Source organism: Aphelocoma coerulescens, chromosome 4, assembly GCF_041296385.1.
Source record: "Aphelocoma coerulescens isolate FSJ_1873_10779 chromosome 4, UR_Acoe_1.0, whole genome shotgun sequence".
Lineage (NCBI taxonomy): Eukaryota > Metazoa > Chordata > Aves > Passeriformes > Corvidae > Aphelocoma > Aphelocoma coerulescens.
In genome coordinates this window covers 34,403,834-34,431,456 of record NC_091017.1, presented here as the reverse complement: position 1 = coordinate 34,431,456, position 27,623 = coordinate 34,403,834, and the positions used below count along the sequence as shown (strand labels likewise).

General features: G+C 39.6%; 2 protein-coding genes across 2 annotated transcripts; one reads left to right on the top strand and one right to left on the bottom strand.

Moving 5' to 3' along the window:
• Window positions 1–1,156: 1,156 nt before the first annotated feature.
• On the bottom strand, window positions 1,157–8,512 carry FGB (fibrinogen beta chain). The gene is made up of 8 exons (XM_069013549.1): window positions 8,375–8,512; window positions 6,638–6,841; window positions 5,211–5,394; window positions 4,382–4,609; window positions 3,633–3,746; window positions 2,983–3,105; window positions 2,520–2,805; window positions 1,157–1,667 (listed from the first exon to the last, which is right to left on the bottom strand). Exons 1-8 carry the CDS (start codon window positions 8,447–8,449, stop codon window positions 1,439–1,441), a joined length of 1,443 nt encoding a protein of 480 aa, XP_068869650.1. The 5' UTR covers window positions 8,450–8,512; the 3' UTR covers window positions 1,157–1,438.
• A 5,404-nt stretch (window positions 8,513–13,916) lies between these two features.
• On the top strand, window positions 13,917–26,956 carry PLRG1 (pleiotropic regulator 1). Its single transcript, XM_069013548.1, has 15 exons — window positions 13,917–13,997; window positions 15,747–15,853; window positions 16,075–16,217; window positions 16,672–16,725; window positions 17,960–18,053; window positions 18,458–18,548; window positions 18,743–18,844; window positions 20,334–20,426; window positions 20,760–20,909; window positions 21,018–21,119; window positions 21,621–21,723; window positions 22,293–22,401; window positions 23,909–24,048; window positions 25,571–25,764; window positions 26,751–26,956. Exons 1-15 carry the CDS (start codon window positions 13,989–13,991, stop codon window positions 26,808–26,810), a joined length of 1,551 nt encoding a protein of 516 aa, XP_068869649.1. The 5' UTR covers window positions 13,917–13,988; the 3' UTR covers window positions 26,811–26,956.
• The last annotated feature ends 667 nt before the right edge of the window (window positions 26,957–27,623 follow it).

The following is a 27,623-nucleotide window of genomic DNA, read 5'->3' as shown; positions in this document are numbered from 1 at the left end:
TGAATGTTTTTTAGCAGATATGCCAAGCAAGGATTCTTCTATGGATAAGGGGTTTAAATCAGCTTGCTGACAGTGTGTGGTAAGGATCTTTTAGAAAAAAGCTGGCTGCAGGGAATACCAGTTATATTGGTCACACAATGGCAGAAGACCACATTGTATTTCCCTTTATACCTTAAGGCATAAAATTACACAAGTATTTACACTGTTTAATATTTCTGTGCTTCTAGAAGCAAGTGTGAGCAAACTTCCTTACCTCTAATCTCACTGACATGTTGCATACCATTTAACAAGATCATCAAATACTGGCAAAGCAGCTCACTTTTAGTGTTTTTTCAGTGCTTCTCAAATACAGCCACTGCCCAACCTTTTCAGAAAGATGGCTGAAGAGCAAAGACATCTTTACAGTCATGTGTGAGGAAGCGTCTGTGCTTTTTGAAAATGGGTTTCCACTTGCACATTATATTTTTGTTCCTTAGCCTCAGTGGAAGCCTGCCTGTGTGGATGCTGAACATTTGTGCTCCTTTAGTGAGAAGCTGCCATTATGTCTCCTTCTTGTCCTCCCAGGCTTCAGAGGTTAAATAAACACTAAAGGTTTCAGGTGGGATCCATCCACCCCTAGTGATCTGAGTCCCTTCCTTTGTGGAGGAAGGCAGACCCCTTTGAGAGATGTTCATCCTGTCTGCCAGGGTTGGGAAGTCCTGTCTTTTTCTGTTCAAGGGAGCATAGACCACTAGGTTTGATGAAATACTCAATATCCACCTACTCTATGACTAGAGACATTAATTACTCTAGTTCCACGATAGGGACTGTGTGAAAAACACTTATGTATGAAAGCATGTATGTGAACCAGGTCCCAGAAAAGGGCATATTTTACCCAGCAATAGGATTTGAGCTAAGGGACCATTGACCTACTCATTTGTTCAATACTCTCTTAACCTTTATTCCTTCTCAACTTGTTACACAGGTACTTACTGTTACTTTTATAATATAAAAGGAAATAACTGTCTCTTATTTAGTGGAATGCATTTGCTTCTCCCCAAATTATGCATAAATACTTAGGAATAATATGAAGAATACTTCAGTTTTAAGACTTTATTAATTTTTAGAAAATACTTAAAAATAATCCTCTCCCTCTTTAAAAAAGATACAAAAGACCTTTGTAAAAGAGTGAAACAAGTTTTTATTTTATCAATGTTATTCTATATTAGTTAATTCTGTCTTGTGCACAAATGAAAAATGGAAAAAATACACTCATGAGTTATTTTCATCAGACAGATTTTGATTTTCATTTGACACAGCTTTTCACTTTAGGTCACAATATGGTTGTACATACATATTTGGTTCTCATATGTGAAGATAAGCCTGAGTACCATGCTAAAAAGATAACCATGAACAAATACTAAAAGAAAACCCCTGATTCGGTACATTTTGGTAATGGTTATTGTGGAAAGTATGGCCGGATTTTCATGCTCATCTTCTTCATTGAATACCACGACCCTTTCCAGTTCATCCATACAACACCATCATCTGTCCCATGTTTTGCCATGTCCCAGCTGTAGGTCCCTCCCCAGTAGTATCTGCCATTGGGGTTGGCTGAGTGGCAGCGGTTGTACCACCATCCACCACCATCTTCTTTGGAGCACTGTTTTCTTGGATCTGAAGTTAACCTGATGAAGGAAAATAAAGGTGTTGAGAGGGACATCTGTAATATAGGCAAACAGATCAACTGAGTACATATACTTGCCATGTACTGCAATTTTCAAACCATAATAAACATTTTAAGTCCTCTCTGAACTTTCTATAAAAATTGACCATCACAAGTGTGTGCAACACAGTGTATTCAGAAGGTAAAGCAGCTAAGAAAAAAAAGTCAAATTTTAGTTGCACCTCTTTGGGGATGTCATTTTAGTTTACTGATTGATAACTACAATTATTTGCAGTTTATAATGATAATTACAATATCAATGAAATTTAAAGACAGAAAGTCTTCCCCAACCTAAACAATTCCTTTATTAATGAATATGTAATCAGGTATTAAGCACAGTTTAGAGATACAGTGCTCTATTATGTACTTTACAACGGAGCTCCTGTCTTCTGAGTAGGCAGAACATTGTTTTTTAAATGGATGTGCTACCTGCCTCCTTCTTCAGGAGTCATTATATGTTAGTGGAGTGAGTACCAATATTCCTACTTAGTGTCCTCAGCACTGCTCCTGTCAGTCTCTGACTATGAATATATTGCATCCAGATTTGCTGCTTTGCCTGTGGTAAGTCATTCATGGAATCAATAAAGTTCAGCATGCTTGCTTCTTACTTAGTTGTGGCGTGTCACTGACCTAATTCATAGTTTTACCTCTCCTTGGCTGTGCCAAGAGAACTGCATAGACATCTAGCTGGCAATTTGCAGGGATATAACATATTTTGACATACTACAAAATGCTGTGAAAACTAATGGCAAATTACAGAAATATTCTATCTTCAGCTCTATTTTTATTTTTAATGTCTAGTGCAAGTACATACCATCCATCATTGTCTCTGTCATATGTACTGAAGTACATGCCATTGTGAATTGTCATCGTCCTGTTTTCTCCATGCAGTTGGGAAGCTCCTTCCATCAGCGCGTTGCCTGCAGTGCCTTTGTAGTTACTAACTGAAAGTTGGTACTTGTTCCCTTCATTCTGTATGGTGAAACCTCCATAATGAGCTGATACTTTATCGCCGTTCCAGTCCTCCATTTCAATTAAAACCTCAGTGGGCCCTATTTTTGTAAGCTGGCTGATTTTGTCATTTCCAAGCCAATATTCACCTGAGAAGCAACAAGTGAGAGCTCTGTGAAACAGACTTCACAATATACTTCAAGGCAACTTTATTGTTTGCCTACAGGTCTGTTGAAGTGGATTAAAAAAAATCTAAGAGCTTCAAAAAATAGAAGAAAATATTTTCAGTAAGAACAGCTTTTTGCATTTCTTGCTTGGTGTTTTACCTGGTGTATCACAGTAGTTCTTCCCTCCGCTCTTTGCAACATTTCCAAATCCTTTTCTATATTGATCCCATCTTCTTCCAAAATTAACACTGCCATCCTGGCGGTTCTGAATCAAAGTCCAGCCTGCAGGAGCAAGAGTATTAAGATTAAATTACCAGTAGAGAAGGGAGCATTAAACATTAAGATACAGCCCTTTTACTTCACCTCAGGACCAGAGGAGCATATGGCTTCCTTGCGGCAGATCTTTCACTGCTTTTGAGCTCAGCTTTGCCACTTTTGCTCACGCTTAAGTAGTACCTTGGTCATAAGGAAAGGTGGAAAAAGCAGAACTTGAAGGATGGCCCTGGTCTTTTGTCTAGTGCATTGTTGCAGGGTAAGAAATGAGCCAGGCTGTCTTTGTCTGCCCACCTATACATCATCCATGCTGGTCATAGTAAGGTACCTACACAATTTGTTTTGTTTCATTATAGAAGTATCCTATTCTGCATCAGCAGACGACCTCAATAAGACTTTCCTGAACGAGTCAATCAGATTTAATTATCAAATAATTATAAAAGCATAATTTCATATTTCTTTGTATAAAATACAAATTACTAATATTTTTTGGTAGCATTGATAGTATTGTAAGAACATAGTTATTTCACACTAACCTCCATTATCTGTTTCCATGTCACAGTATACTCTGTATGGCTTCATGAAAGGATCTGGCTGGATGAGGTACATTTCAGATGTCTCACCTCCCTTTCTGATGATATCCTCACATTCTGCAAGAATAAAACAGAGACTATTACTGAAAGATCTGTGAATTTCTTCAACAGTCCTCTTATCCTTTGGTTTGCTGTTACATGGGAACAGTTTTAAATACATAGACAGTATTTTACTTTCATTTTAATTTCTGTAATGCATGAAGTGAAAGAATCAGGGAAGAAAGAATACTGCACTGTTCAGCTTTTCCAAACAGGAATTTCTGAAACTTCAGACTAAGTGATGCAAGACTGTATGCCTTACAATGACTTCTTGAATTAGACAAGCTTCTGAAAGAAGAACCTTTCTTGACTGAAAAAGATCAAGAGTGCAACTATGATAGTCAGAAATGTGTCATCTCCACCTTACAGAGACCCTGAAGCACATGTTTCTTTGAAATGCTACTGGCCACCTACAAGACTGATACTGGATATGGCCACTTACAAGACTGATACTGGATAAGAGGATCTTTGGTCTGACCAGTATAGTGATCCAGAAAAGAATTTTTTTATTTAGGATCACTTTCCATCTTTCTTGATACCCTAATCAATTGTACAGGCTTCAGAGTCACATTCATACCAATTGAATGATGCATCCATCAGTTTGCACAGTGATATAAATGGGAGAAGAGATGTCATTATAGTTGAATGAGTACCTTTGCCCGAAACCACAGGAATATTACAGGAAACAGCACATGGAGAACGGCAGTAGTCCACCTGGGTTGCAATGGCATTTTCCAGTTTTTGTATCTTTTTATGTAAAGAATCCACAACTGCACGAAGGACCCTGAGGCTGGATGGGATGTTATTGTCCAGATTATCCTTTATATAATTATACTGCAATTCCACTTCCGTGTTGTACTGAGAAAGTAAATCATCATTGTCTAGAAAAGCAAAGAGATGAAAAGCAGATTAGCTTTCAACGTGTTTTCTAGTCAGGGAGATCAATTTGTAAGTACAATCAGGGAGGGAGGGAGGGAGGGAGGAAAGGAGGAAGGGAGGAAGGGAGGAAGAGGAGAAGGGAGGGCATTTCTTTTGCTTACTTTTCTACAGGGTGCAAAAACTATGCAGATACTCTCAGGGAAGTGGTACATGTGTACTGTTGTTTCTTTGCTGGCTAATAGATTTATCAGTGGTGCTATACTCTGCAAAGAGCAGTAATTCCCTTCTTTCTGGGGAGCCATGGTGCCAATCCAGAGGCTGGTAATAAATGGATTGGATGGACTTAGGGAAATAGGTAAGGGGAACACATGAATGACGGTCACTTAGAGCCCTCATACGAATCTTGCCCTAGTATGAGATCCATTCCTTTGCCTCTCTCAAAGGATTTTTTTAAGATTTAAGAAGACGCAGTTATGGAACCTGCTTTGATAGATATACCATGGTATTTAAATTTTTTTTTAAGAAGTCTCACTAAAAAGTAACTGTAGGAATGCCAATAAAACTTCAATACCATTTACACTAGTAATTCATAGAATAGCATACCTTTTCTTTGTTTTTGCCTCTTTACCAATTTATCTTCTAGAACAGTCACATATTCATGGAAGGTTGAGGAGCTCTCCGACAGTGTTCTCACTTTATCTTTTAGATCATGAACAACTGCTTTCACAGTTTTTTCCTGTTTTAACAGTGTAGTTCTCAGCTCACATCCAGTTGGACACAGCACTCCCTTAAAAGAAGCAAAAAGGGCTGTGAATAAAAGTAAAGAAGTTCTAGTCCCATCAGTGAACGAGCATACCTTTGAACACAGGGAAGGGTTTGTAATGTGAGAACAGATATTTAAGCATCTAGATAAGCAATCAAGACATTTCATTTCTACAAAGAAGCTGTACTCTGAAGGTTGGGAAGGAACCTGAGTCCTTCAGGAACTTTTTTGAATTAAGTTTCTGGGAAAAGCCATTTCTCTTCACACTTTTTTGGTCCCCTATCTGATTTTCATTTTTCTGCACTGTTAAATATTCACTGTGTTAAGCAACTTGAATTATGATTAAAGCCTGTCAGGGACTACCTGGTGCCTGTGCATGTTTATACCTACCCTCTTTCCTCAATCTGAAGAGAATAATCCACATTCTCTTCACACTGCTGCATGTATATCTCATGAGATCACCATATGATTCCTTTAAAAATTATCACCTCAAGAAGTTAAGGACCATTGCTTCTACAAGTGCTGCACCATCAGGGACAGTTTTAAAAAGAGATGGGAAATTCTGACATCCTGTGAGACCCCAAATCCTCAGGCAGCAGGGGGCTCTCCCACAACCATGTATACACTAAGCTTTAACAGATTTCATTTGTTGGCAACTTCCACACTCAAGCTTGTGCTCATGCACTAAGATGCCTCTCAGCACTGTTACAGCTTGCATTTTCCAGCAGAGATCGTGGCAGGGACAGTGTGATAGACTGCTGCAAGGCAGCAAGGGTGTGCTGGATGTCAGCATGCTTATATGCTCTCCCACAAGAGCTGCAGCAGCGACTGAGGGTAGACTACAATTACATTTGGAAACTAATTTTAAGAAAGACATGGGCGGCTGGGATTTTTTTGGTCCCTAGGGTTCCTTAAGATTATCTGAATTGGAATCCAGCACTTCTGCAGAGGTTTTTCCTGTCCTCAATAGTGACCTGTGCAAAGCCAGGCAGAACGCACAGTCTAACCCACAGATACTTCCTTTCCTGGTTTACGGTTCAACTCTCATCTCCCCATCTTTGCTGCAGGCCGACTCTGCCACTAATCCCATGGACTCTGACACATTACCTTTCTGAATGCAGTCCTAGCAAACCCAAGCAACAAGAAGAAAAGCTGGACTGCTTGAAATGAACAACCATCCTTTATTTGGCAAGGAAAACCCTTGTGCTGGGTGTACTGGAAGAAAAGGACAGTATGTCACCAGCTGTCTCAACAGCCAGACACCTACCAGCTCCTCCAGCGCGTGCTTGCAGCCTCCAGCATCAGGATAGACGATCCGTTCTTTCTTGTCCCCCGTCTTGACCCGCTTCAGGGGCCGGGGCCGGTACCCGGCCCCGCTGATGGGAGGTGCCACAGGTCGGAGCGTGGGCGCCATTTCGCGCCTTTTGTCCACGGGTCGGTGGGCGCGAATGTCAACCAGAGGGCTCTCATCCTGCGTAGCCAAGGGGAGACAAAACTCTCTGAACCTGGGATTGCGACTGCAAAATGGGGTGCACAGGGTGGAGGCACCCATTCAGCGGTCTTTAGTGTTTTAAACAGCAAGGAAAACCATGGAATGGAACGGAATGAAAAAAAGCCATAATGGAAATACTATACTGACATTATGTAAAAGTCATTGCTATCCCCTCCCTTGTAAGACTTATCACACTCTCCATACCTAGATGTAGATAAACTAAAAAGTCTTCAAACCAAAGTAAGCCAATATTTCAATACCCAATTTTGACCAAGGAACAAATCTTACATAGTTCAGAGCCGCTAAGCACCATGAAACTTGAAGTGGTAGGTTACAAAAAAAAAAAAAAAAAAATTAGACATCCTTGGGGCTAAGAAGCGTATTCAGCAGCACATTTTCAGTGTCCCAGTTTTTTATTGGGCTACAGAAATATTTGTAAGGTGTCAGAAAATCAGGCCACAATCAAATACATCATCAGGTCTCAGGCCACATACCAGCTGTTAACTGGTGAAATTAGGAAAAGTATTTAGTAATATCTCTCAGAGTAGGTTTTTAGAGCTCTTTTTGATGTATACATTCCCCATACCTGCCAGAAACAGCAAAGTCTAAGAGCAAGGAAAACAGGCCTGGTCCCTAAGCATTTTTTCAAACAAAACCATTCAAATTAATAGTTGAGCTACTGAATCAAAACCTACAGCCATTTCCAATCCCACTCAGCTACAAATAACAAACACTTGTAAGGATCCAGCATCAGAGGCTTCAAGTAGTTCCAAAAAAAAGCAGCATACAAAACACAGAATTGCTGAAAATTATTTAATACGTGTTATCAGTAGTCAATGTGCAGACACAAGTGCTTAGATTGTCAGAAAGTCTGATTATCCAGACCTATTTAATTTTTACAGAAATTTTCAAACTATAAAAAAGTGTACCAAAATTCTAAATTGTGTTTCCCACTAAAATATTTTATTTAAATAAAAATAAATATAGATTAAACCATTATTTTATATTGATTCTCATTGCTTTTCCTTTTGTTTAGCAATTATTACCTCTTAATTTCCAATGTTAAGCTGTACGAACTTGTAGTTAGTTTGGTTTTGGGTTTTTTTAATGTCTACTGACTCTGCAGAAAAGTTTTTACTGTCTTTGAGATAGGACATGATTAATTACACATTTCTACTCCTATATTGTCTGTAATATCATATGTCAACATTGCTAAATTAGTATCCTTAAATAAATTCATCTAAATAACTAATCTTACCATCAAACATTCTTCATTCCCTACAGAAATAGGAAGAAAATATCTCCAAACTCAGAAAATAACCATTGTGGACTTACCTATAAAAAGTTAATTTTTTCAACAATTCAGGCAGAAAAAGAACATGGCACGGGACTATCTTTTCCCACAACTTCTAATTTAGCTAACTCACATGAGCTGAGTAAGTCATGCATGCAATTAAATGAAATTAAATTAATTATTAATGACTAATTATTAATCAAGATAAGTGTTACAACCTCTTCATCATAGTCAGCAGTGCTCTGGGACTGAACGGAGGAAACACAGAGCAGGAACATCAGGAGCAGTTTCATGGTGCTGGCTTGCTGGAGCAGCTCTGTGATCTTCTCTCACCATCAGCTCTGACAGCAAGAGATCTCCTCTGTCCCTTTATATATAGGCAGCAGCACTAATTTCCAGCTTCACAGTGATGGGATCAACCCTTCTGAGCAGAGTTTCTCTGTTAATATTCAACCTTTCTCTTCACTCTGTGCCTGAATACATCTGTTGAGCAATTCCTCTGGACAACTCTTATCTATATGTCCCAGAGACCTCTGTTGATGCTGGCATCAAATACATGTTCAGATCCTTAAAAGTACCTCCTGCTCAGATTACACAAGGTTACCATTGTCTCAAAAATCACAAGTATTTTAAAACAGCTGGAAAGGTGAATAGCCAAAGGAAAAAAAAGTCATTAGATGTCACGCTGTGATGGCTCCTTTTTTTTTTCTCTGCTGAAAATGTGAATGTTTCAGAAACATTGTATTAAATGTGAAGACAATTCACAACATACAGATTGCTGCATTTTTCTAAATAGTTTGATGGTGCCTGATAGGTATGCAAATCTTTGGGTCTTTTTATATAAAAGGAAAAAAAGTATATTATATTCATTACATTAATAATTTTGAATAAAACCAACATGTTGATTTATTAAAGATCAGATGAATACTGTAAGCATAAGCCAACATTATTCTATTAATATATCCTTATGGTATTATAAATGAACTAAAATAATTCAATTTTACATATTAATTTGCTGGTTTCCTTTTTTAATACAAAACATACATCTTTCAAATATTATTTAAATATTTTAATAATCTTTTAAGAGAATGCAGCATGAAGTTACTTGATATCATAGTGGAATACTCAAACATGCTTTCTAATGTTTTAAAAGAGGTTGCATATCACTGCTCTCATATGAGCAGAGTTTTAACATTTCAGTGTGTTTATATCCTGTGATCTTCTCGGCCATTATAAATGACCATAATGTACTGAATTAAATTAAGTGTGCCAAGTGAGAAGCAGAACACTTTTATGAAGTCATTCATACAGATATCTGAACCCATGAAGGGATGCAAACTGTGGTCTGAGCTTCCATTTCAAAGACTAACTTGATGGAGGGGGGATTTTATGGGAAGCAAAGAAAAGAACAGCTAAAATTGCTTGGTTTAGGCCTTTTCCTGTATTTGTGCTGTTGTCAGAATTCTAGTAAGCTATGTAGATTCACAAAATATGAAAAATATTTAACCTGACTGGTTTAATTATTAAACAGCTTGGACCAAAATCAGCCATGGCTCAAGGAGCTAAAACTCCACTGAATTTGATCTCCTGCATGAGGACATCACCAACACTATTAGATTTGAAAGAACACAAACTTCTCCCTACAAATGTTAAAGAAATCTTTCTAAGGCCAAAACTGCCATCATTAACAAGTTATTTCCACTTATGGATGCTATCCAAGATTTCATCATTGATTCTGGGAATCTCCAAACTTTTAATACTGTTTTCCCTCCATGTACCTCTAAGGGAAGTTCAGCCACCCTCATCTTACATATATGGAAGGGACATGGTTGTCTTGAACCTCTGCCCACGGCTTATGAGTAGCTTGTGGTACAGTGGAACTAAAACCAGGTCTCACTAGTCCCAAGCCAGAAACTCAAATTATCCTGGTTCAGCTGCCACTAATCTTAATTAAATATATGATATTTGCACTAAATCTGTTTTGAAACCATCAGCATGTTCTGCAGTAACTTATGGTGTCCTCCTTCAGGCATTAAGCCCTCCTTAGCTCCTGATGAAGAGCCCTGGTTGTGTCTGTGCAGAGGCTGGATGACGAGGGTTGGTGCAGGAGCCCCCAAGCCAGCTGCAGAGTCCCAGCATGGGAAACCCCCAGGCTTATTCTGCCTTCAGATGGGATTTCCCCTTTGAAACTCAGCCTCTGACCCTCCCAGCTCCAGTACTTTTCATTGGCTTCCCCAGGAGAGTTGGGTGGTTGTGTTTCCCTGACAATTCTCCATGAGCAACACGTGTATGTCACACCACAGTAGGTTGGTGGCCATGTGCCAAATGACCAGATGCCCCAGGGCAGGGATCGTGTGACTGTCCATCTGGTAAGCAAGGGCCTTGTCTGCACTGCAGAGGTTGTGCCTGGAGACTTTTACCAGCAAAAACGGTCCACATTTGGAATGGCAAACAGAGGGTCCTATCCTGGCAAACATACACACATACAGAAAAGCATTTTGGCAGCAGAAGTTTACCTCCATTAGCATCTTGGTTATGAGATGTGGTTTTACTCTCATGATTGCAACCATTACAGTCAGGCTGACACTTTATAAGGATTGAATAAAGCCTTATGAAGAACCAGAACTATGACTTAAATTTCTTCTAAAAATTATATCAAAGCTTTCTCTTCAAAACAGAACAACCTATCTTTTTTCCTTCATACTCCCTCCTCCAACTCATGTGGCTTATGAGAAGGTGTTCCCAGAGTTAATGTGGTAGTGATACCACAACCCACCTGCTAGAAACTGCAATAATACACCATGGACCTGTTGGTGTTCCAGGAAACCCCTCTGTACAGTATTTTTGTACTAAAAAGGCACTTACTGGCAGAGGTGTATGTGTGATTTGAGGAATGACTATTTGCTCGCTGCCTTGGTGTTTGTTGTGCCAGCCAGTGACGCAACCCTCTTTACACAAACCCCCCTGCCCCCAGGCGAGTCGTGGTCACCAGATCATGGCCCTTCAGAGCTGGATGTACCCCCCAAAGAGGTCTTGGGGGACAGAACCTTCTTGGCTTACACCGAGCTATAGTGTTTAAATTTAAAAATAGCTGTTGATTTAGAAATGTCCTTTTAAACAACTAGTGTTGTAATAGCGTCATCCTATGAAAAGAATATTGTAAACTTAAATGTTCATCTCTGCTGAGATGAACATCCTTTTTTCTTATCTGCTTTTACTGGTAGCAAGTATTACTTCAAAGGTTTCTTGTAAATGATAATTAATGCTATCTCCGTGTTCTGGGAGCAAGCAAATTCTAAAACATTAATGAGTGTGCCTATTCACTTTGCCTTTAATACAACACTGGAAGTCCATCCAACTTACTAGTCACCCTCCATGGAACAGTGCCTATTAAAAAATACATAGTTCGCTTTTTCCAGAATTGCAGCTGTAGCTGACACGCAAGAACATATCAAGAAACCACATATAACAAAGAAAATTAATGAAATGCATATTCTTATTAAAGTTACTGACATGATTTATTGACATTCAAGGACTAAATTTCACCTTAGACTAAACCTTCTAGAAAAAACAAAAATATTAAATTTCCTCTAACTGGATTCTGAAATCTCCGAAAAGATTAATTTGTTCTCTGAGTTTCTAAAGCATTACAAGGATACCAGGAAACAAGTTCAGATATAAATTTCTGAGGGGAATGTTTACTTGTAAAAAAAATGAGAACAACTATAGCAACTACAGGGCCATGTGAATACTACTAATAATAGTAATAAAAAGCACAGACAAGTTTTCTTGCTAAATATAAATGGATTTTTTTTTATTTTGCTACCAGATCACGTATTTCGAATTTGGTTTCCCTTTAAAAGGCGGTGGAAATAAGTCTGATTTCTTTCAACAGACAATAGGAAGGAAAGAACTCTGTATGCTGCCAGAGACTAGCCTTTAAACCATTTCCACACATCAAATCCACCAGTCAACTGAGCGATTGAGCAGGGTCATGCTACTCTAAGGCAAACCTGTTTGAAATCCCTAGCTCTCCCCAAATTTCCTTTCAAATGTTGTGTATCCTCAGTCTAACCTCATTAGCCCAAGAGGACAGGAAAGACTTGCCCCATTTTGACACACTGCCCTATGGAGTTTGCACTCTAGGTTGCACTTTAAGCAGACAATGCTCCCCCTTCTTGAGGTGCTATGCTGGCCTTTATGAGAAGCTCTGAAATCCAGAGGGATTGCCAGCCTCACCAGAGGGACTACCAAAATAGGTTGACATGTTAAGTATGAAACCTGGCTGCCTTGGCTTGAAACGGAGCTGGCAATAGTTCTCCACCGTTAGTGACAATTGGCATCTCTTCCCCACCTCTACCTAGACTGGGAGCTAGGGGTCAAAGCCACGTGGAGCACATTACCATCACTGTAACCTAAATTACTAAACATAAATCATCAGTGCAGCCACAAGAAATGACCCACCAACTGCAGAAAAGACACGACCTTGATGACAAGCAGGCAAGTCGTGTACCAGAAATAATCAATCCCAGGCTAACACTGTCCTGTAGCTAATAAAGATGACAGGTTTGAACCAACTATGCTGCACTGAATTACTTCTAGCCCAGATCAGTTTGTAAAATGTTCACAGCTCAGGCATGCAGGCAGACAGAGTAATTGGCTGGTTCAGTAATAAAGAAGAACATCATGATGGAGTGGCTGCAAAAGATGAGTTCACCAAATCCCAGCTACTGCTCAGGAGGACAAGACTTCCTGGAATTAAGAGCAGATGAGTACATCTGGAGAAATTATGTGCCTATGTGAAATTTGCACAGATGCATTTGGTTATTCTGCTTATGAAGGCAAGTGAAATATCAGGTGGAGTATCAGGGTACATTTGGAAGAGAATTACAACCTCTGCGCTTTCACAACCAACACTTTGCCACGGGGTGCAGGGGTTACCAGCTCGTTCACATGCTTCACTCTCCATCCAAATGAGGACCCGTGAACCCAAACTCAAGACACTCTTCCTAAAAGGCCAGCTATAATGGCCAACATCACCGTGATTCTAAACTGTGTGGCTTTATCCTTGAGAACTCGCGAGCAAAGCAATACTTGAAACCCGTAGCTGCACGACCCAAAGCAGTCGCAAAGGCGGAGAATTTCGGAACCAAACCGGGCCGGCCCAGCGCAGGCTCAGGCCCGCGGTGTGACGAGGCAGCGGCCCCGCCCCGCGGCCGGCCGGCAGCGCCGGCGCCTCTGCCGCAGCGCGACACCGCCCTCTGGCGGCCGCTGCCCGGCCCCGCAGCGCGCACCGGAGGCGCGGCCCCGCGGGATGGCCCCGGCCGGGAGCGACCGCCGCGGGCTCAGCGGGTCCCACCTCCGGGATCAAGCAGGGCCATCCCAAAACACGCGGCACAGGGTTGTGTGCAGAGGGTTCCTGAGTATCTCCAGCGAGGGAGACTCCGCAATCTTTCTGGGCAACCTGTGCTGGTACACGATCATTTGCACAGTGAAGTTCTTCCTCATGTTCAGGTGGAACTTCTGTGCACCAGCTTCTGCCTCGTGTCCTATTGCTTGGCACCACCGATCAGAGCCTGGCTCCGTTCTCTTGTCACCCCTCTTTAGATATTTATACACGCTGATGAAATGACTCGCACCGCCTGCTCCAGCAGCGCCGGCGGGGCTCGAACCCTCGACCTCCAGTACACCGAGCGGAGGGGATGCCATAAGCCCCGCCCCTCCTTTTATTGTCTCCTCGTTTTTCTCTTCCACCCGTCACTTCCGGTGCGGCGCAGGAAGGCGCCGGAAGCGGCTCCATAGCGGCCGCGGCGGGGGGAGTTCGGTGGCGCCATGGCGGAGGTGAGGGACGGGGGGAGCGGCCCCGCACGTCCACTCTGTCGCGCCCCAGAGGCTCCTCGGGCGAGACCAGGGAGTTGGGCCGAGTCAGTGGGGCGGGTTGGGGCCGGGCGAGAGAAGTGCCGCCCCGCACCCGCCACCCTCACTCTCCCCTGGGTGGGGAGGGCCGCTGTGGGGATGGACCTTGGCGCCCTTTCCGTCTGCGCAGCCCCCGCCAGGTCCGGCCTGGGGACAGCGAGATGCGCGCAGGACGCAGAGGGTGCGGGTCATCGGCCTGTGCCTGTCTGGGGCGAGAGTGGGCAGCGGGCTGCGGGCTTGCTTTGCCAGACTTGTGCCGTCTGCGGAGTTGGTGCTGGGGGGCATCAGGCACAGCATGGCCAGCCGGGCGAGGGAGCGGATTGTCCCGCTCTGCTCTGCACTGGGGCGGCCTCACCTCGAGTGCTGGGGGGCAGTTTTCGGTACCACAATGTAAAATAAAGGTCTAAATGAAATTAGTATGAATGGTCTGGAGAGGAAGCTTTGTGAAAGTGGCTGAGGTCACTTGCCGTGTTCAGCCTGGAGAAGAGAGTGAAGAGAAACCTCATTTCAGTTTACAGTTTCCTCGTCAGGGGGAAGCAGAGGAGCAGGCGCTAATCGGATCTGATCTCTCTGGTGGCCAGTGACAGGACCCGAGGGAATGGCCTGAGGCTGTGTCAGGGGAGGTTTAGGTTGGATATTAGGAAGAGATTTTTCACCCAGAGGGTGGTTGGACAGGGGAACAGGCTCCCCAGGGAAGGGGTCACAGCACCAGCCTGACAAGAGTTCAAGAAGCCTTTGGGCAATGCTCTCAAGCGCATGGTGTGACTTGTGGGGTGTTCTGTGCAGGGCCAGAAGTTGGACTTGATGGTCCTTGTGGGTCCCTTTCAACTCAGCGTGTTCTGTGATTATGGGGGAGTGATGCTGTCATGCTCGACCACCAGAGAGCTACTGACTCTGTTAGCCCATAGCAGAAACCTCAGGGGTTTTTGTGAGGGCTTGGGAGTACAGCTGTGGAGAAGGCCCCTGGTTTTATAGGCTAAGAATCGTTACTGTGGGGTGAATATCACACCCTTCTAAAAGCATGTGGGGTTGTCAGGATTATAGAAGAAGGTGGAACAACTGCTGCCCCATGCAACACTATGAACTGTTTTTTTACAGAAAAGCTTTTGTCAAAAATTACTTGCAGAAGCTTCTTCTCTACTGGGGAAACGTGGTCTTACCTACTCCTCCATTGGTTGATGCCAACAGCTGCTGTTGTTGAGTTGTGATTAGCCATGTTAACGTGAAGTGGTACAGAAATTCACAATTGCCCATGTTCTTTTTATGGTGGTAGTGAAGGAAAATTTACAGGTTTTTTTTTCAGAATTGGTTACTTTATTGCCTGCATATAAAAACAGAACTGGAAAGGAGGTGAGATAAAAGCTTTTATATTCATGGATTTGTCATGTAAATACTAGTGCAGAAAGTTTGATCAAAGTTTTTGGCTTGCTTTTCAAAGTCTTGTAAGTTTACAAGGAATAGAATATAGTTTTGAATAAACACTGTAAAGCAATTAACAGATAGACTTATTTTTTAGTTTCCAAAAGGATTAGTGTCTTCTGTGAACTGAATGGTTGCATGTCATATGATAGAACTGAGATTTAAAATTGCTACTGAGTTCAATTTATGTTTCAGTTTACAGTTTTTCATTTAAATCTGTTCAAACATATTTAAATGCTCTTTTCTTTATTTTAGGAAGTCCAAAAACATTCTGTGCACACACTTGTGTTCAGGTCTTTGAAGAGAACCCATGACATGTTTGTAGCTGATAATGCCAAGCCTATCCCATTGGATGAGGAAAGGTAAGTGCTGCTGCACTCTGTGAAGTTTTAAACTCTGTTAATGATTGCTCCACCCGCGTCAGAAATTCAGATGTGTCCATACTGTTAACTGTAATTTTGAGAGGAAAGAAATATTAGAGTTGTAAAGTAAGTTTTATGACATCCTCTCTAAAATATTTCAAAACTTAATAACAGTTCAGAAACTGGGGTTTAACGAGGGTTATGCTTTACTGTTCCCACAGTCACAAGGTGAAAATGGCAGTCAAGCTGCGTACAGAGTACGGCTCAGTGCTACACATGCCCACTCTCAAAGAGAACCTGAGGGAGAAAGGAGGCCCCAACACTGGGGACCCCTATGGACACAAGCAGTATTCTGGAAATCAAGGTTAGTTTGTTCTTAGTGGTATATTTGTCCTTTCTTTTGTAACAGTCTCACTTATGTAGAATCTAAAGAATGCAGTCCGGTGTTAATCCACTGGAAGTAAATACAGAAATAAAAAAACCCTTTTTTGGTTGGTATTTTTCTTGCTAGGGTCTACAGGAGATATGTGATTCAGAGCAAGGGGAAAGCTTGTTTATAGGAAAGGAGTTATTGGGTGCTGTAGATTTTTTTATAGTGATTAATTGGTAAAAAGAGTAATTTTTTGGTAACATTAGTGTGTGCTGCACACAGAACAAATTAAATTAATGAAAATGAGAAATGTCTAAGTACACTGGAAGTGGTTACTTTTTTCTGCTATGTATGACCTGCTCTGTTTTCCTCTGTTTGCTGTTTGAGTGCATTATTTGCAGTGCAGTATAAAATGTAATTATTAATATAACATTTTCTTGCTCTTTAGGACAAGAACTTGAGTATGTGGTGACTGGTACACACCCATACCCATCTGGGCCTGGTAAGTAAAATTTTGCAAGTGTTTGCATGAACTTTTTGGTTTCCTGTATGAACAAGGCATTGTTCATCCTAGCAGGAGCAGGCTTCCTCTTGTTGTGAATCCATACTTGATAGTAATGGAATGTAGCCTGCTTTTCATCACCAGAGTAGAAAGGTGCAGGTTTCACCACCTTGCACTGGGGAAGAGACTTAAAGGCTTAGTAGTTTTAGCGTCACTTGGTTTTTTCCATGCTTGTAAGGGTTATGTTTCTGTATTGTTACATTGGCCATTGCTAATTGCCACTGTTGCTGATGAATCCTGCTCTATTCTTGTAAGAGCTTAGTTTTAGCTGTTAATCTTTCGTTGTACTTAAGTTTATTATGAGTATAGTGGAAAATCTGTTGTTTTGGCATATAAGTTAACAAATGTGAGTGGTCAGTGGGCCCTCAATCATTAAAAAAACAGGCATCGTTTCTTGTAACTGTGCGGTTGAGAATTTCTCACAGTGGTTTCAACAATGTTCTTTTAATAGAATCATATATATCAGGGTTAAAAATCAGATTTATTTCTTTCTTTGCTGTTTCTTGTTTTAACCTGAATATTTTGCCCAAATACTGAGTTTGTTGTCAACTGACAGAAGTTTAGTTAGGAGGAGAAATAAAGCAATTAGTTAAATTCACCAGTCTGCACCAAAACTATACTTTACAAAGAGTTTTTAAATTTTTTTTAAGAAGAGATCTGCTGTTCTTGAGATAATGTTAAAAATCTGAAGATATAGCCTGAAATTCTCACTTCAGTGGGACTAAGCCTTTTGTAGTTCTGGCACCACTATGTGATGCCAAGCACCACACAGGGTTGGATTATAAATTGAACTAAAGGGCCTAAGTTAGCAAATGCTTCACAAGACCATGTTTATTTCTGTAATGTTTGAATTTCCATAGAAGTTGAAGCTGGATAAAAAGATGGATGTTGCTCCTAATTAGAAGGTTTTTTTTCTTGTTTCCACTGATATAAACACACAGTTTTATACTCTAGAAATTTTGTATGTAGTAGATCAAGATGGAAAGGATTTGGACTAAAACAAAGATTTCAATAGATTTGAATTGAATGTGAAAATGTTATTGAAGGATGAGGCTTAATATTACAGGTGTGTCAGGCCCTTGTTTGCAGGTACATGTATATGTTAGTATAATACACTTTTGAGTTCCTGTGTAAAAGAGTTGTCTTTGTTTCTGACGTGTTATTTTTTTCCAAGGCGTGGCTTTGACAGCAGATACTAAGGTCCAGAGGATGCCAAGTGAATCTGCAGCACAGTCCTTGGCTGTAGCACTTCCTGCTTCCCAGTCCAGGTACTGCTGTGTTACCTCATTGACACTGTTATCTATGGGAATTGCAAGGCAAATCACAGAGGCTGGGATAAGAGCTACCTGGAGTAATTGAAATATCCTTTAAAAAACTGCTTTTAGTGTGGACAGGCATCATTTTCTCTACGCTTTTTTTTTGGTATTGTCATAGAGGCAGTGGGTGGACGTTGGGACAAGGGAAATTTTGTTTAGGTAGAGGAGAAAAGAGGTGAAGCTTTGTGGGTATCTGTACCTTGGGGTGGTCAAGCTCTGGACAGGGTGCTAAGAGAGGTTGTGGATTCTCCATCCTGAGAGGTGTATAACACTCAGCTGTATGCAGCCCTGTGATGCCTTATCACTTAGCAGGAGAAAGTTGCTTGCAATTCATCAACCATTTTCATTCACCCTAGGCTGGATGCAAATCGGACAGCTGCTGGCGTGGGTGACATTTACAGGCATGCGGGGATATCTGAGCGTTCACAACCTCCTGGGATGTCTGTGGTGAGTCTGTTGCACATCTAATGTGAAAAGTACATGGTATTGACCAGATTGCTTCTGGAGCCGTGTGTGTTGTGTGGAGATCTCCTGATTGACTAAATTTAATCAGAGTTGAGAAGGCAGAATAAAAAGGGTTTAGCCTTTGGGCAAAGAGGTAAGCTACAAACCAGAAGAGTAACCCTTCTTTTAACTTACAGGCTATGGTGGAAGCTGGTGGAAACAAAAATTCTGCATTAATGCCAAAGAAGGCTCCAACCATGCCCAAACCTCAGTGGCATCCACCTTGGAAACTGTACAGAGTAAGTTAGAAATTATATGACACGAGCATGCATAAAAAGTAAACATATTTTATTTAAGAGCTTAAATAATAATTTTTGTTCTCATTCGCAAAAATGTAATCAAATATGATTCAAAAATGTGATCAAAAAGTGATTGCAACTAAGTTGTATACACACACTCTCTCTTTGAACCTTTTTTTTGCTCTTGTAGCTGTGTTATGCTAAATTTGTTAGGTTTGCTGTATTAGTCAGAAATCTGAAGGCTAATCTTTAAAACAGTTTTTTGAAAACCACTTGAAATCCAAGGAGTATATAGGTTTTCTAAATACAGCAGTATTTGAATGTGTTTTCTGTAAAAATTAAGATAAATGCCATTTGAAAGAAATGGCACCAAAATAAATCCATAAGAGATTTATGGTAAACAGATGAAAAATTGAAAAATGCCTACTTCTTAGGAGCACTTTCTTTTCAGAGAAATACTCTGAATAACAATTCAATTCACTAGACTATTTGTACATGTAAACAGTTTTAGTAAAGGTTTGTTGTCAAAATCCTTGCTCAACAAGGCAAAAGCTTGTTCAGACAGCTTGGAAATAAAAGCATAGCTGGAACACCAAATATGGGTTTCATCTCTGTTGCTTTAGATCTACATTTTAACTGGTTTTCCTAAGCTTGGTTTGAAGTTGTGAAAGATGTGAACTCAAAATAGGTCAAATGAATTATTTCCTGGATTTCTCCCCAGAAAAGCCCATTTCTATTCCTATATTAAGAAATTTTGACACTTATCTTAAAATCTTGTGTCTGTGCTCTCATGTGATCAGAAAAGTCCTCTTTAGCTTTCCAAAGTATTTCTGCCTAAGAAGCTTTGTTGTGTTTTAAATCTTTTGAAATGGGCTGTATGACAGTACATGAAACATGACATCCAGTGAAACCAGTTACGGGTTTTGATTTTAGCTGTCTGACTTTGGAGAATTTAGAGAAACAGAAAGGCTGCTGAAAGCAAAGCATGTATTGGTGGAGTGTTTCTTGTGAGATCCATTATTTTATTGCTGGAAAGTGTCCAACTCTCATATTACCCCTATTTTGAGGAAAAGAAGGTGATGGTGTGCTTGAAGAGGTTATTACATAGAAATGTAATTTAATAGCCAGTATTTTTAGAATTGTTCTTTGTATAAGCACTATACAGCAGCATAAGGAATCGGTGCTAAAGTAGAGTCTTTCTCTTCAAAGCTTTAAGTGTTGAGCCACAGTGTTTTGGACTCTCAAAGGGTGTGAGAAAGTTGCTTATAGGAGCAGGATCTTTACTTATTGCAAATTCCCCAAGTCTGGTGTATGTCAATTTCTAGTTTTCTCTTTCTTTAACTGAAGTAGAAATCAAGTTGTCTTCAGATCTGATTTCACATTTGACTTGGTAAATACTAGCAAATTTCAGTGTTGGAGCGGGAAAATTACATCAAAAGGTGTACGTGTATTATTTGTGATGTATAAAATTTTTTGGTTCTTTCTCAAGGTTATCAGTGGTCACCTGGGCTGGGTGAGATGTATTGCAGTAGAACCAGGAAATCAGTGGTTTGTTACTGGCTCTGCTGACAGAACCATAAAGGTAAGAGGCTGGAAGAAATGACTGACAACATTTGTAGGGGGTGGGTTTTTTTTTTTTCCTTTTTATTTAAAAATATCTCCAGCCCTTGGAAACAATTTCTTGTTTACTGTTGGCAGAATAATGAACTGCAGAACATGTTTTCTTTCATTACCTTGTCATAGCACTAGTTCTTTTCTTGAGATTTCATTTATGACATGGTCATATCTGGAGAGCAAATATTTGTGACTCTATTTTTAACTTACAGTGCAATAGGATCAGTTACATCTGGGCTGTTTACCCAGACTCACTGTGTAGCTTTTTCCTGTCTACCTTAAAATACCTCTTTTGGTGCAGATTTGGGACCTTGCTAGTGGCAAATTGAAATTGTCTTTGACGGGACACATCAGTACTGTACGAGGGGTGATAGTAAGTGCAAGAAGTCCATACCTCTTTTCTTGTGGAGAAGACAAACAAGTGAAATGCTGGGATCTTGAATACAATAAGGTAAGCTATGGTTTCTTTAATTGAAGGAATTGGTGGTAGCAAATACAGAAATCAAAGCATTTAGAATATTCTTTCAATTACTAGTTTGTGTGGTTTTTATTCATCTAGGTTATCAGACATTACCATGGTCATCTAAGTGCTGTCTATGGCTTAGACTTGCATCCAACAATAGATGTGTTGGTGACATGTAGCAGAGATTCAACAGCACGAGTAAGTATAGCACTGTTGTGTTTAAACACCCTGATATGTGTATTTCAATATCTTCCATTTGTAAAAAAGAGCACTTAGCAAAAGTTAACATCAATCTAGATGAAATACTAAGATGATTTGTGTTAGCTTGGTCTTGCATTGTTGGTAAAATTGGAGCCCAAATACAGACATGTCATGTCACTTCAGGATGTTTTATTTCTTAATTTAGTAGGTAGATTACATAATATATGTAGGATTGCTTAGTATTTAGAAGGTGGTATGGGACTATGGTGACTTAAATTATTTATATGCGTAGAAGTTCACTGGCAGGTTCCTGCTCTCCTTGAAATTTGCCAGCTGAAGCAGTTCTGTGATGAACATTTGGTTGAAAAATACCACCTAAATACCATTTTTTAATCTGTAGGACTATGGCAAGGAAATTATGTAATCAATGACAGTGCCTAAAATACACAGAATATGCACCTGTTACTGACCTCTCACATATTTGCTGTGAATTCATAGATTTGGGATGTGAGGACAAAAGCCAGTGTGCACACACTGTCAGGACACACAAATGCAGTAGCAACTGTGAAGTGCCAAGCTGCAGAACCACAAATTATTACAGGTATAGTAGGTGTGGTTTCATGAGTAAGATGATGGAAAAACCTAATGATGAATGTGTTTGTTCAGTAATTGTGTGATGTTCATAACGTTATCTTGGAGAATTTGCTCAATATCTCTTACTAGTTTCTGTTGAAATTGGGCCATGCAGTGGTTACTACATACTATTAATGGTATCTTTAAGCAAATATGGCTGTGCATTGTTCGAATGCTTTTCTGCACTTCTTTTTTTTCTGGTGTTAACATTTGTGTTGTAATATGTATTGAGACTTGCATTTTCTGTGATATTTTGGCTCTCCCCATTTCAGTTAAGGAGCGTCCAGTACCATGGTTAAGTGTTCATCTTCTTTTCCATTATGTCAAAATCCAGCTTTGCAGTGTAACTTAGTTCTTAGATTTCAAACTGAGTAAAAAGACTATTGCAATCCAGCACCTTCTTCATCAGAGGTGGCATTAGCACAATATTATTGTCTCACATCATTTTGGCTGCCTTAGCAAAGTAATGATTATGATAAAGTCAAGGTGTTGGTTTCTACTGTTTGTTTTTTTTTTTTAATTTTCCTTGCATTGTAGGCAGTCATGATACTACCATACGGCTCTGGGACTTGGTGGCAGGAAAAACTCGTGTTACTTTAACAAATCACAAGAAATCTGTAAGAGCAGTAGTGCTACATCCAAGACAGTAAGTTTTCCTCATTCTGTTACACAGTTCTTTTGAGAGCTGAAGAGACCCAATGTGAGTGAAGATCTAGAATGGTAGAGTATAATAATGTGAGAAAGTAATGCACTTAGGATGATGCAAAAATATACATATCAATTGTCAGATACATTTTATTGCACTGGTTGTGCTTCCTTAGTATTGGCATTGGTGTACTGAGCAATCCTGAGAATGTCTTATATCCCACAGAGTTACTTATGTGTGTGCCTTTCATTCAGTCCTTAAAAATCAGTGATACAGGGCTTGTAAGGCTAATAATAAATATGTAACTGAATAGTTGTGAGCAGAAAGTGCAGTAGTTTTGTAATGGGCCATTGCACATGTGTGATTAATGCTAAAGGAGACTGGTTAATAGAATGGCCTTTGTTTTGAATATGTGGTTCACTGCACAAGACATTTCAATCTAACTGGCCGTAAAAGAAAACTTACTGTGAGAATTGAAGCTTTGAAGCAGATGGTCTTGGAAATGCTCTGAATTTAGATGCTATATTTTGATGCACAGCAGTTGCCTGTTTGGATCCCCTTTAAAACAATGGAGAAAAGGAATTCACATAGAACTTCAGTACTTCTGTGCCTTTCATACTTTAAAATTACATTCTATCATTTCTATCAGAAATTCAGAATCTTTGATATGAATAAACTCTGTTCCAATGTGTGCCTGAAATCTTGTATAGCCTATTATCTGTAGCTGTAGAAAAAACCTCTAGTTTTACTTACATTCTGAAAAAAAAAATAATTCTAGATTCAGCTTCATCAATTACACCTTTTTGAAAGTAAACTTGAAGTGTTCTTGTCAAACAGTAGCAGCTGCGAGCCTATATTTCAGTGTTTCTATTTTTTTAAATATTCTGGCATTTTCTTATAAGACTCACTTTTTTATTTGTAGTATCTTTTAAATAGACAGCAAATTGCCTGGACAGTGTGGTAGTGAAAGTATTCCTACAGACTTTTATGTGTGCTACCCAAATAACCATGAAACTGCTTGCACATCTTAAAATGAAGGAAATTTTTATTTTAGGGTATCTCAGTGGAAGAAATGATCTTTCTTAGTGACATTTTTGCAGGGCCTTCTCCTTGCTTATGTAATTTTGGAAGACTAGCCGTTAGCCTATGCTTGGGGTTTGTTGTCTTTTTTTTCCTGTTACCTTTGCTGATGATGCCCTTTTACCTGAAAATTTGTCAGGATAACAACTGAAGAGAACTTAATGTGCATTTTAAGTTCTTGCATATTAAATCCTGTGCTGTGTAGGATATTATAAAGTTTAGTCTATGAAACGGAAAAAAAATAATAGGAATAGGTAATTCATGACTTCGTAAAATTGCTTAATTTCATGTAAAATAAACATGTCAGAAAAGCAGTTTTAATATTAAGTAATCTTGCAACTAGCATTTAGCAGTAGTTTTAATGAAGGACATTTGCTCTCACTACAGCGATTTTGAACTTTAATATACTGTGTTTATTTTCTTTCAGTTACACATTTGCATCTGGTTCTCCAGATAATATTAAGCAGTGGAAATTCCCAGATGGAAACTTCATTCAGAACCTCTCTGGTCACAATGCTATTATAAACACGCTGGCTGTAAATTCTGATGGTGTTCTGGTCTCAGGAGGTAAAAGTCAGAAATATACATTCCTCTCCTTTCCCCCATGCCCATGTGGCTGGAGGTCCTTAGGCAGAGATGCTCACAGAGCTCTGCTTTACCTAGGCCTGTAAGCCTGCTGCAGGACACCATTTCATTTCATAGTGAATAGGGCCACTTTCATCTTCTTGGATGTTTCTGAGCTGCATGCAAATAAAATAAATTTGAAGGACTTCTAATGTGCTGCATGGAAGAGGTTTCCTCTTCTCATCTGGCCGCTGCTGCAAGGCTCCAGAGTCCATCCTTTATGATCTGCTAATCATCGGTGCCTACTCTAGAGTTAGCTGCACATTGATGCAGTGAGACTGGATAGAGGATATAGAAACATCTTGCTGAATCTGATGGGGAATAAGGCATTTGGTCCCATTTGGTCCCCTTGGATATTGTTTGTCCTGTAGGCTAGGGATGTGGAGTAAGATGGGACTGTGCTAAGCAGGAGTTGGAAAACAGCCAATTACATTGTTGCCTTACTCTGGTTATGTTTCCAAGTATATGTAAAATGGGCCCTTGATTTTAAAATTTGGATAAAGCTGTGTTTGACAATTGGCTCATTCACAGTTGGAGCAAGAACTTCGCAGAATACTGGAATGGACTTATATTTCCTTATTATTATTTGAAGACACTTTTAGAACATCTTTGTAAGACTTTTTTATGTTAGTAGTAGCTGAGTCTTAGAAAATACCTTCTCCTTTTCCACATAAAAAACCCACTGTCATTTTAATAATATTAGTTGTGACTTTTTAAAATTAAAATTTGAGTTCTCCTCTTTACATCTTCATGCTATCTACAGCATCTTCAGAGGAGGTGATGCCAAATTAAAAGAAGTTGATTTTACCTTGGAGTTTTCTACTGTAGAAACACCCTTCTTGAAACATCTGGATTTCTTGTTTAGCTGGCAGCTGTGGAGAAATTGAAATTTTAATAGATCTGTTTTGGCTAGATAGAGCTTTTGAAGGATATTGGGTTTTGTAACTGAGAAATTATCTTGAGAACATCCTTCTGAATAGAGAGTTCAGATTGCTGTGAACGCCCTGTAGCTGATGCCAGCAGCAGCAATACTGGCAGAGGTTTAAACCAGATTTGGAATAAAACCTGTGCAAACATCAAACCTACTTTGCATGATGTAAAAGTCCTTACTGTCCTTAATCTCTTTGGTAGGATGATGCTTCTTCATTCAACTTTAGTGGAGCTACTGTTCAGGGAGCTTGAAATTCAGAATGCCAGTCCTTACTGTGCTTCCAAAGCAACTTGCTGCAATTGCCTTGTGATGTAGTTTATCATCTCTCTGGGCTATCTGATGAAAATCTGGATGAGACTCTGAAGAAGAAAAAAAGCAGAAAATAGGAAAACTTGTGGGGTGTGCTGAGCTGTTCTGCATGAATGTTGTGAGATGTATTCCTGATGTATATACTAGTTGTTCATGATACTCTTTCTAGAAAACAGATAGAAATTAACTGGTCAAAATACTAAGTTTATTTGTTTTTTGTTGTAGCTGATAATGGTACTATGCATCTTTGGGACTGGAGAACTGGATACAATTTCCAGAGAGTGCATGCAGCTGTACAGCCGGGTTCTTTGGACAGCGAATCAGGAATATTTGCTTGTGTTTTTGACCAGTCAGAAAGCAGATTGCTAACTGCTGAAGCTGATAAAACCATAAAAGTATACAAAGAAGATGATACTGCGGTATGTGAAAGTGTCTTTTTAAAGTATTTTCATCAAATCAAAAAAACTCAGACAAATATAACACATGTCAGTAGGGGACATGTTCAGACTTATGTAATCCATTTTGTTGAGGTTTGAAAGACCTCTGCATTAGCATTAAGAGGACAGTAGTTAATTTCTGCATTCCTAATTCTTATTATATGCTGGAGTACAAGTGTCAGGTCTGTGAACTCTTGCAAAAGGCCTTTGTGGTGAAGTTTGGAGAAATCTGAATACAATAACATACTTCGGGTTTTGAACCCAATGGGGAACTGTGGGGTTGTATTGATAAAAACATGGGGATCAGCAAAAGGATTGCACTTCAAAGGTTTATTGCACTTAGTTATATGATCTGGATTGGTTATTGGCCTTGACAACTTTTAGAATTTAGAATAAATAGCTTATTTTCAAACTGTTAACTCTAAAATCTGAATTCATTTACCAGTGGAGAAGACAGTAGATTATTGTGTAGTTTATCAGTGTATGTCTTCAATATAAAGAATAAAAGGATTTTTATTAAGCATTGGAATTTTGCACTGAATTAGACTTGGAGCAACTCTCAGATAAAAAGAATCAGGAATGTTTTATCCGTTTTGAAGTTGGGCAAAATACCCTCAATGACATCGACCAGTACTGATGTAGATACGTCTGGAAGGACTGTTGCTTGCTACTCCTGTTCCTGTGCTTTGATACAGTGTTGTTTTGGAAATGCCATTGGCAACCTGATCTTTTTCCTTGTTGGAAAAAAAAGTGACAAGAACAGAACAAGTACTGCTATGTACTTCAGACAGTGAGATGATAGAAAATTTAATTTGGATAAATTAATTACATTGTAGATTAGGTATTAATAATGCTACATATGAAATAGAATACAGGATACTTCATAAGTAATATTTTAAACTAAACCTTAATTATAGGTGAGTTTGAAGTTTAAAATAATCCTTATGAGATTTTTTTTTTTCCTTTAGACTGAAGAAACCCATCCTGTCAGCTGGAAACCAGAAATTATCAAGAGAAAGCGATTTTAGTGCAGCAACATACTACTTCTGTAATTTTGTTTTGGCTTTCCTGAGAGCTTTCAGTCGCATTTTGTTCTGCCTAGAACAGCAGAGCAAGAAGTCAGTTAAGTCATTGCTATTTCAACATGTTTTATAATAAATTTTATTTCTCTTTCCTTTTGTCTTTTTTTGTTGTGATTCCAGCAAACCAGTTGAATCTGTTAACTTTGTGGAGCATGCAGGGTTCATGAAAAAGATAGGTGTGCAGGTGGTTATTTTTTTAGACTTAGACTCAATAGACTCTTATAAAAATATTTTGATGAGCTAGGTTGTCTGAAACACCCTTGTTTGACCTGAAAAGTTAATTGCAAATTTATGCATAGAAGTCATCTTCTGGAAATTCCTTGGGGATGCTTTCATATTTTAGACCAATATTGTTTACTGTACATAGGCTAAGTCTATACTAAATTAGAGTTACAGAGTAATTTAGAAACAAGCGAGACAACACAATAATAAGGTAGTTTGCTTTAAAAACACAGCCACTGAGCATTGGTGGTGCTGTGTTACTGAATGAAATGGATTTTCAAAGTGTATCTTTCCCCAGGAAAGCTTTCATATGGAAGCACTCATCTTCATTTATGTTATTTCAGAGTGGGCCTTCTGTAGCAGGAACCACTGTCAAATCGTATTGTTTGCAGTCACTGCAGGGTTAGGACCAGTTGACTTTCTTTGTAGATGAACTGTTGGTTTTTTCCATTTATCTAAAGCATATATGACAGTAGAGTGCAGTGAACTTTTAAAACTGAGCTCGAGGAAAAGCTCTTAAGTCATTTAAGCCTTAAT